Genomic DNA, 10615 nt, shown 5'->3' on the forward strand with positions numbered 1-10615 from the left:
TCCTATTTGACTTCTGTTTCCTTTCCCTTCCTCTGTTCCCTCTCCTAAAGATAGCTGCTGGTAGACAGGTGTTTGTCGCTGGTGCCGTGCGGCAGGCGCACCCAGCTTTCCCTCGGGCCGATGCCAGCATTTTGCGGCGGTCTGGACCAGTGCTGCGCTCGGCCCGAGCCGGGTCGGGGAGGCTGCGGTGGCCCCGCGGGCGAGCAGCCCTGCCCGGGCTGTGCCTCGGCCAGCGCGCACAGGGAAGCGCGCCCGGGACTGGCCCGGCACCGCCCGGGATCCCGTGCCCGAGCTCCAGCCGCCCCCAGCCTGTCGCCTGTTCAGTGTCACCGGCAGGTCGCGGTGGCCCCTCTCTGTCAGTTTTGGATTTGCTCGGGAGTCAAAGTTTGAGTTCATTACCTGCGCGAAGCGGTTTCGTGTACTTCCGTGGCATTCTGCAAATCCTGAATTCTTTTTCTGCAGTGCGTCCACACATATACATTAAACTGTACTTCTCTGGGGCTGTCAGAATTGCAGACCAGCCTGAGGCATGACAGTATGATAAAGTTTTCAGGCCCTATTTAGTTAAGGCTGAAAATCTGGGACCCAGCCAATCTATACCACTCAGGGCTCTTTTCACAGTCCAAAATGATTTGGCTTAAACATTTCCAACTGTGATGAGGTCTCATTTCAGTGATTATACAGTCATTCACTTTTCCACATCAACATCAAAGCCATTAACAACTGAGTATTATTGCATTGGCTGGAATTCAGTTAAGGACTAGAGGGATGTTGCTCTTTATTAAGATAAATCATTGCCTTGGTTATGTCACCCATGAAATAATCAATTTACTGTGTTGGTTAATTTCCTCCCTCTTTGATCTGTGAATTAAATTCAGCAGATCATTGTTCCACACAACTGCAGTGGAAAGGATGCTTTAAAATAAATGCACCACATTTTCTAATGGTACAAGTCTGGTAACTGTGAAAAACAAGACTGCATGTGGCCTGATCTATTTCAACAGTTTCTTTTGAAAGCTTCAGGGGAAAATGAACCAGTAGCACCAACTTGGGTGATACTCCCTCAAAATTTCTGAGGAGTGAAACAGAGGAAAGAGAAAAGCTAGCAGAACTGATTCTGAGGCCTTCAGAAGAGTTTGGCTCATTGCCATACCAAATTAAAATATTTCTATATAAGTGTAAGGCTATTTCTTGGTAGCCTTCATGAATTTTGCTTACTGAGATTCTTATTGTAAGTTATTCTACTCATAACAAGCCAAATATTTTTTAAACCACAAAAAACTACACTGATACCGACATATTCTAACCTCCTCTTGCATTTAACTATGCATTCTGAAATTAAACTATGTGTATAAATAAGTCCCTGTTGATTGTGGAAATTACCATGCCTAACAATGAGAAATTGATGATGATAAACTAAAGGCCAAATCTAACTCTTTATTTTGCAGAATTTCACAGTGGTGTGGGTAGTCAAGTCTCACTTTTCTAATATTAAACTCTAATTTTCCACAGATTAAATAATCCATGCTAATTAAAAGCAACAGACTTCTTCAGTATTTCTGTAATGTACGTTCAGATCCTTGCCTCTTCTAAAACCGGAGCTCTTCTCACATGTATGCCCTTTAAACTCAAGACCATGATCTGTCATGAGCTTTGAAAAATAAGAACGGCATGTGATGTGGTTTTAAGAAATTGATCTCATATTATGTTGTAAAATTCATCTCAGATTATGTTTTAATATTCTCCTAATGATAGCATTGCTGGGCTGGGCAGGCCAAGGCTAAATACACCTCCTTGGCCAAATCCAGTGCTGCATTTCCCAAACAATTTTGCAATGCTGCCACATCCCCAGCCTTGGGCACATAACCTCCTCATGTTGTAAAAGCTGATCAGTCTTTTAAGGAAGACAGTGTACAAATTGGATGAATTGTGTTGCCCAATCTCTCACAATTGTATTGCTCAAGTTACAAAGTAAAATGGTCAGCAGCTAATTTTGTTAGACTTTGAGGTAAATGGCATGTGGAATCAAGATACAGAATTTCTTCCCACTTTTTACATCATAACATTTTATTTATATAATTTTAAAGATTCTAGAACATGTATTGGTGAGAAGATATGCTATTATTTTTGAAAGAAAATGTGTATGAAAATATTATTGCTAAAATAGTTGAAATAAAATTCCTGATAGAACTAAAAAAAATCACTTTATTTGCTAACTCCAATTCCCATTACACAAGTTAAATATTTTCACTAATTCTCAGGTCAAAATTACGAGTTAGAGCAATGGAGTAAGAAGATATAATACTGTTCCATTATAAGAATAACACCCCAATTCACTTAAAAATTAATGAAAGCTGATTGCAGATTCGTTTCTACAGCAATTACTTAGAGTGTTTCTCCTCACATTTAACAAAAATTGTGTGTGATTTCATGAGAGAAAAACAATTTGCATTAACAAATTACTTCAGTGCATTTGAAAGTCATCTTCATGAAACAAAATATACCCTAGATGAGTATGCAGAAGAATGAACACTAATGAAAATTCAAAGTCAGAATTACATAGAAATTCATGGTAAATCAGTCAGGATATTCAGAATATGTGAGGAAGCTTAGTATTGAACAATTAATTGCAACTGTGGTGAACCTGATTAACGCACAGGATAATTCTATGTTGCTTAAAAACCTTCTCACTTAGCAATGAAATTACTATTTTCTAATTAATTGCATTTGTTAGTTTCTCCTTGTCAGTTGTTTCATATTCATGGTCCTTTTGCCATTAGTTTCCATTTCTAAATGAATCATTCTAAGAGCAGAAAGTGAAAATATTGCTACTCCTCAAGCATGATTCCTTATTTTGTTGACATGAACATAGTAACTGCAAGTTTCTTCAAGCTGTTGTGGAATATTTATTTTTTAGTTGCCATGAGGTCATACACTTGGAGTTTTAAGATGACAGAAACTCCTGGTGGAGTTTTGAACACATTTTACTTTTGTAATTCTGCTTCAGGCTGTAGCAGGCAAGTTAAACAATCACTGATTGACTTTTATTAACTGATCTGTAAGGCTGATAGGCTCAGGAATGCAGCCTATAGACAGATTCTTGAAATACAGCCAAGACAGGAATCTTAGAGAAATTCCAAAAATAGCCGGTAATAACCTCCTTACAAACTAATTTTTTTCCTTAGATAGTATTCTTTATAAAATATTATTAATTTTCTGCTTTTTATTTAAAAAGTTCATCAATAAACATATAGTTATTAAAAAACACCCAGATTACCTATCACAGACTTAATTTCAAGCCTAAGATATTTTACATGAAAATTTTTAAAAAAATATTTCTCCTTTAAGGTAACTGAAGAATTAAAGTTGAAATGTTAAATGATGCAAAATTAATGCAATGGTTTCTTTGGTATAAACAAACTAGTAGCCCTGACAAAGATGCTGCACAGGGAAACTCTTGATCTATCCTTGGATTATCCCCTTGCTCTGGGGTAAATTGGAGCCAAGCTGTACTTGGCATGCATTTCTTTCCTTAGTGAGCAATTCTGCCCAGCTCAATAGAGAGTTGAGAGGGAGGGGCCAGAGTTACACCTTTCTCTCAGCTAGCCACCAGTACAGAGTGACTATAAACACAGAAACACAGAAACACAGAAACACAGAAACACAGAAACACAGAAACACAGAAACACAGACCTGCTAGAGAACACATTCTCCCATCCCATGCTGGTTTTCATAGTTATTCCACATATACCATCATTTCCCTTGAAGGATTAGAGCTGTACAAGCCAGTTCCTGATTTTGTAAACCACAAGTTATATGATATCATAGATTTTGATGCCTGTACAATCTCAAATTTTTGTTTTAAAGGTGTTTCTTTATTCATTGTTGTGGGTTGGTTCTTTCCCTTTTCCCTCTGTGGAATTTTCCCCATTGTCATGCTAAGATACCTGTTGACTGGGCCCTGGTGACAAGGGGGAGGGGAGAGAAGAAGGAAACCCCTCAATATCCAAACATCCAGCAGAGCAGACAGAAGGCTCTGGCTCGGCCCATTTCCCCCGCGGAGTTCGGACAAGAAGAACGATCACTGCCTCTGACCCATCCCTGTCATCCCAGTGCCGGGAGCCATCCTCACTGCTGTCAGACCCTGCCCTGCTGCCTTCTCACTGTAACCTGCCACCATCCAGCACTCTGCTGAGCACCAGAACCCACACCGTGAGCGGAGAGCTCTCTCTCCATCTCTCTCTCCCCCTGGGACAGCTCTGCCATCACCCCCAGCCCTCCTGCGGCTCTGCGGGACCCGCCCGCCCCCAGCACTGGGAACTGCAGCTCAGGGAAAAGGTGCCTGCAGCCAGAAAGGGACTGGGACTGAGTTACTGTTCTGTTTGTGGGTAATTTCATAGCTGTTGTTGTTCTTGTTTGTCTTGTTAGATATACTAGTAAAGAACTGTTATTTCTATCCCCATATCTTTGCCTGAGAGCTCCATTAATTTCAAAATCATAATAATTGGAAGGAAGGAAGGATCACATTTTTCAGTCCAAAGGGAAGCTTCTGCTTTACTTAGCAAACACCTGTCTTTCAAACCAGGACATTCATTAAATACATGACATTTATTTAATTAATAGAACTGTAAATCAAATTAATTTCTCTTATGAACATATAGTTATCATTATATATTCTAAGAAAAAAATTTAATTCGTGATTTGGGATTTATGTCACTCTTTCAGTTTTCATTTTGATATCAAATAGCATCTATTATACTGTTTGGTCCAGCAAACATTCCATGAGTCCCTAGACTGAAGCAGCAGTTCTATATTTTTGAAGTGCTTACAGAGACAGCCTCAGGACCTCTAAGTGCATTTAAACACTTGACACCAAACACACTAATGGAATTAATGTCAATGAAAATGTATAACATTCTTCTTAAAAACAGAGGTACAGCAGGTAGTCTGTGTTCTCTGAAACAGAAGAACACTCATGGTGGGTAGTTCTTGCCATTTCCATGTAATTAAACTTTTGAGTAGTATTTCTTAGCATTGGAGCACTACTGTTAAAGGTCTGCAGTGGAGTAGCAGAGAAAAGAAAACCAGAGAAATTTATCTAAGCGTTTTCATTAATTAAGATGACCTTGATGAGGAGTGGTAAAGACTCAAAGTCTGTCCTTAACTGAATCAGAATGGAAACTGCAGAGACATGAAAACCCTCAAATTTGTAGGTATTTAAGCCTCCATCTCTTTTAAAATCAAAAGTTGAAGCTAGATCAAACTTAATTTCTGTCATTCTTAACATATTTTTCTTTCATTTGTCAAAAGAAGGCATCTAGTATGGCATACACTAGAGCTCATAGAATTTGATATTTGACTGCACCAGCACGCATTGTACTGGGAGTTGTGGGTGCATCAGGGCTCCTCCACATCACTGAAATTATCTCTGAAACATACATGTAAAGTCTGTTATACAATTTTTTTTTAATTAAGCCAACTGTATCACTTCTTAAAGTGCACTGTACAACGATCTTGTAACATGCAGTGAAAACATATAGGTATCCAGTTATTTGTGAGTAATATATCATACACAGTAATTACCACTGAATAATTTAATCCATTTTAATAGGCATCTTTTAAATCTGCCATCCTTTTGTGCTGATTGAGCTACAACTTCCAGCAACATTATTCCATACTCTCACTAAACACAGATCAATTACAACATATCCTTTTAAGAAGTCTGAAATAAAATATGCTAAGTATATTTAAAATGTGCAAATATGTTACACCCACTGCCAGTTTCAATACCAGTAAATTATCCTGTCCTGTAAGTCATTACCTATTGCTATTCACAGACTATGTGAATAAACTTCTAGCTTTCACTCATTCTAGGCTCTGTAGCCTACTGATGGCAGCTCTATGAAACAGCCTTTTGGCTGAGGCTGCCCCCTTCATGTTTTCAATGTTCTGCACAAGGGATGATTCTAGGTGTCCCTATCAATATGCTCCAGGGTAAATGCCAGTTCTATGGGATGCCTCTTGGGGGCTGTTATCACTGGGCTCCAGCTTTAACATCTCCAACCCACTGCAAAGCTTTCCTCTGAAGCTGCTATCAGAAGGCTTCAGAGTAAACATACCATCACCCAAGAAGGCTGTGTATTGGAATGGGTGTTTTTTAAGTCTTCAGAGTGAAAACAATGCCCCAAGTCTGGAAGAGCTGACATCAGTAGGCTCCAAAGCCTCATCTGAACAAAACTTAGTTGAAGGCTTTTCACTGGTATAGGACACAGAGGAAGGTAGGAGGAAAAAGTGGATGCAGAAGATTCAGGTGAATGCCACAGAGAAGACAAGAAGTGGTTGAGCCTCATGAACTAATGCTGGAATGTGTAATATAATCCAGTAGGAAATGTAACTAGCCAGCTGTGCTGGTAATGTATTAACTCTTGCCAGTCTTCCTGACACCTGCTTTACTTATGGCAAGAGAGCAAGCTCATGTACAATTTTGTTAGTGTATCAAAGACTGCAAGTGTTATGAAAACTGCTGGTTATACTGCATGAGTACTTGACCAGCGGGAGAAAATTCTATATGTGGGTGCCTTTGAAGTTTAAGTGCCCTTCACTATATAAATCAGCTTGTGTTAAAGGACTCTTATGTCTTCTAAACTGATTTGCCACTCCACAAACTGGAGTTGTGGAGTAGAAAGTCCACAAAGCGCCACTTCCCACTGGTTTACCTCACCCACAGCATTTCCATTCAAATCACAATTTATATGCTCCAAAACGTATTTCCTAACTGCTCCTGTATTAACCACAGCCCATGTAGCACAGCAATGAAAGAAAATCCATAAGGGTCTAAATCCATAAAAACTTGGACACTGTAAACCTTAAAGGGTCACTAAACAAAGCATGGGTAATGACTGGTATTATTAAGAAACAATCATGAAATCTGGGGACAGAAAAACCTGGTGGGAGCACTCATACTGCAGGCATAGAAATGAACACTACTGGCAAAACCAGAATAATGAAATGTAACTCTGTTCAACCCTCCCAGGGAAACCTTGAAAGAGTTCATGTGTTCCTGAAGCATCAACACTGAAAATCCTGATGACCATGAATTCCCAAAACAACTGGGGAAAATAGGCATTAAAGGGAAAAACCTGCTTGAAGATATCAGCAGCATCTGAGGAGTGATGCAGACACTGGGTGCCCTCAAACAGAGAGGCCAAAATAAGACAACAGAGATTATTGATAGCTTTGCTTTCTCCCTCCACTCTAATAGTAAAATCGTAGAACAGAGACCTTGTAAAAACATCAAAGGATACAATGCACAAGCTGGGCATTGGACACTATCAAATCCCCAGCGCATTTCAGGGGATCCACCACTGTAAGTGCCAGCTAAGGCACAACATTTATTCACCCCCAAAGAAGGCCATTCTTACATTGTTGCTGAAGAAGATTAGCAGCTCAGTTGTTGAGCCCCGACTGAAGCTAAGCCAGGTCAGCTGTTAACTCACTCCTTTCCTCCCAGAGCAGGAGCCAAGGGAAGAGCTGAAGCAAGAAAAGTGCAAAAGTTGAGAAAAACCCTGTTTAATTCTTCTAGTTCTTGGGTAGGCTTTTTTTCCCCTCTGGTGATGTCAAAAAGATTCTCACCTGGTTTCTAGGGAAAGGTGTGAGAATTAGAGTGGGCAGCTCGCAAAGACACTTTGAGGCAGAAGACTCTGTCAGCTCTCAGCAGTTCAGCTGTCTCAGCTCTGTGGCCAGCACTTCACAAAGACTACCCATTTGTCAAAAGCCAAGTTCTCAGGCACCACTGGACTGGAAAGGGCTGTGCTGAGTCTGTGCACATGGGGACACAAGCAGGTCAGTGTGAGGAAAAGCTGGGGCTGTCCCACACCAGACTGAGCCAGTTCCATGGCAGCCCCATGCCCAGCCCCAGAGGAGCCCTGCAGGCAATACAGCAGCACTGCAGCACAAACAGCTTATGGGTCTCAACATCACAGTGGGCTTTGCTCATTACTGGATGAGAATGGCCCTTTCGGATGTCACCAGGTGATGATGGATCCACCTAGCAATGGATTGTGATGTCATTGAGGAGCTGGCATCCTTCCCTGCACCTCACCCAGTCAGTGCCACAGTCCAGCTGAGCAAGTGCGCGTGTACACGCGCTGGAGGCCACTTCCCTGCCAGGCCAGCACTGCACTTCTCTGCTGCTGGCCTGGCCAACAAGCACTGTCTGAGGACACAGCAGGAGTTTTTGCTGTATCTTTGCTTCTAGTTTGCTGCTTCCCCCCAATTCCACCTTCTCCTCCATTTGAACCTTGTTGTTCTTCATTTTCCATCACTTTCTTTCGTGATGCTAGTTTCCTTTTATTCCTGTTCTGGGCTACAGGAAAACTCCATAGCAGGGCTGTGTCAGACAAGCCCCTTGGTAGCTCTCCTGTTTTTCCTGTAGTTTCTCTAGCCACCAGCATGCAGGGACCCTGGGTAGGCAGCTGGAGACCTCATCCCCGAAGGGGCCCAATCCTTGCAGAATTCAGCACCCCAGGTCCCAAGTACTTGATCCCTGGGACAACAGGTAACCCAGCTATCATGGGGAGGCAGTGAGAGTGGGAAGCACAGCATATGATTTGCTTCCACTTAGAAACTTTCTTTCATTACACAGTTGCAGGCACAGGTCTTTTCACACACTTTTCTTCCCAGGTCACCCAGGTCATGATCCCACCATGGAGAGAGCTCCTGCATATTCACTTCGAGGGACCAAATGTCCTAGTGCAGAGACCGGCTCACCAGGTCCTCGATACTACATTGATTCATCCATCACCAAGACTGGGAAGTATGTGCCTCCATCAGCACTGGTGACAGCACGGCTGAAGACCAAGATTGCAGTCACCCCAGGACCCAGTGAGTAGCATTTCTGCAGCCCTCCTTCCAGGCCAGACAAGCATGCCTTACTGCTGCCCTGTGCTACTGGGGAACAAAGCCCTCTGCTCACGACCTGAACGGGATTCAGAGAGTTCCAGACAGCAAACAAGCAAGACTGAGCACCTCCTCCTGACTTCTCCTCTTTGGCTTGCACTTTGGTCACCAGCTTCACTTCTTCTTTCGCCTCCTTCCCTGTCCCAGGTGACTACACCACAGAACCTGCTAATAAACACGTCTTCCATACTGCACCCGCAAATAGCATGCTGTCCCGACCCAAGGACTTCAAAGGCTTCCAAACGCCAGGTACGGAATGTGGGGAAGCAGACACTTACAGCCTGTGTGTCCTCCAGGAAGTGTCTGCAGCTCCTTCAACAGGCCTAGCAGGACACAGTGTGTGCTCAACAAGCTTCTTGCTGTCCCAGAGAACCAACTTCTCTCATTGCACAGAAGAACTGGCTGCTCCAGTTTCAACCAGCCATATGCAAGAGAAGCCAGAGGCACTGGGATGAGGGGCAGGATACTCTTCCTGCTCCTCACAGCCAGCTTAGCGGGCTGACACTTGTCCAGCCAGGCATTGCACCCTTTCCCTCAGGAACGACCTATGCTCTCTTCCTATTCCATTTCCAGGTCCTGCTACCTATAGCCTGCCCAGGATTCTGGGACCCCACACAGTATACACCCGTGCTGAACCATGCTACTCCATGAGATGGAAGAGTCAATACCAGAGCTGTTTTCAGGACATGGCAAAGGTGAGCTGTGCTTCTCTGTTCTCTCACAGCAGCAGCAGAAGCTCAGCTGCTCTCCGCAGGAAAGAAGGACTCCAGTACCTGCTGTCTCCCCATGTAATTCATGCTTCCCTGCACCTGCAGCAAAGCCCAAGAAGCCACAGGGCCTCTGACTCTGCTCTTCCCAGTAACACCAGCCTACCTGCAGTCCCTCACTTTTCCACACCAACAGCTCCCTGGCACGAACGGCACTAATCCCCCTTGTCCTCCGGGAAATCTACCTCTCTTCCAAAGTAGCCCTCCTTCCCAAGGCTCCAGACCTCCCACACCACTCCTCTGGCCAGCCACCTAAAGCAGCACAGTGCTCGTGGGCACCTGACAAGAATCCCCACTGCCTCTTGTACCCACCAACCTCATTGCTTCTCTTGCAGACTCCGGGTCCTGCAGCATTTGACAAGGTGGAACTGGACATCTACAAACCCAAGGCTCCCAAGTACTCAATGGGACTTAAAACCAAACTTGTTGGCAAGGGTACAGAACCAAGTCCAGCAGACTACAGCCTTGGAAAGGTAAGGCAGCCTGCTCCCCAACCTGTTATGCTGGACAGCCGTCACTTGAGGACAACTCTGGAGAACGAGGCATCATCTTTACCTCTTTTCTTCCCATTTTCCCCTTCTAGTTGTCAGCGACCAAGGCCCGGGATCCTGCTTTCAGTTTTGGAATTCGACATTCTCTCTACAAAGCTTCTTTAATACCTTCAACACATCTTGATTAAAGACAGATAGCCTGCAGAGATGTTTTTCTGTTCCTGCTTTGTGGCAGGGTGGGGTTAGGTGTGCCTGAATGTGGACCACTGGCTCTCATTGTCTCATGTCTATGCCTCAGTGAAAACATGGCAGGTGAGGGGAGAGTAGTGAGGTAACAGCGTGGGAATTGGAGCAGGCAGCTCTCACAGGTGCTCCACGGCAGAAGCCTCTCTCAGCTCT

The 10615-nt window shown here is 43.4% G+C and overlaps 1 protein-coding gene across 1 annotated transcript; it reads left to right on the forward strand.

Annotated features, from left to right (window-relative positions):
• Positions 1 to 8445: 8445 nt before the first annotated feature.
• On the forward strand, positions 8446 to 10404 carry LOC134045643 (ciliary microtubule associated protein 1A-like). The gene is made up of 6 exons (XM_062495478.1): positions 8446 to 8557; positions 8683 to 8883; positions 9106 to 9207; positions 9532 to 9653; positions 10061 to 10198; positions 10309 to 10404. Exons 1-6 carry the CDS (start codon positions 8452 to 8454, stop codon positions 10402 to 10404), a joined length of 765 nt encoding a protein of 254 aa, XP_062351462.1. The 5' UTR covers positions 8446 to 8451.
• Positions 10405 to 10615: the final 211 nt, after the last annotated feature.

The sequence above is a fragment of the Cinclus cinclus genome, chromosome 6 (genome assembly GCF_963662255.1).
Source record: "Cinclus cinclus chromosome 6, bCinCin1.1, whole genome shotgun sequence".
Lineage (NCBI taxonomy): Eukaryota > Metazoa > Chordata > Aves > Passeriformes > Cinclidae > Cinclus > Cinclus cinclus.

Coding starts and splice junctions, on each gene's coding strand:
- LOC134045643 (XM_062495478.1), top strand. CDS start 8,452: ATGCAGGGACCCTGGGTAGGCAGCTGGAGACCTCATCCCCGAAGGGGC. Junction 8,884..9,105: donor TGCAGTCACCCCAGGACCCA/GTGAGTAGCATT, acceptor TCCCTGTCCCAG/GTGACTACACCACAGAACCT. Junction 10,199..10,308: donor CAGACTACAGCCTTGGAAAG/GTAAGGCAGCCT, acceptor TTCCCCTTCTAG/TTGTCAGCGACCAAGGCCCG.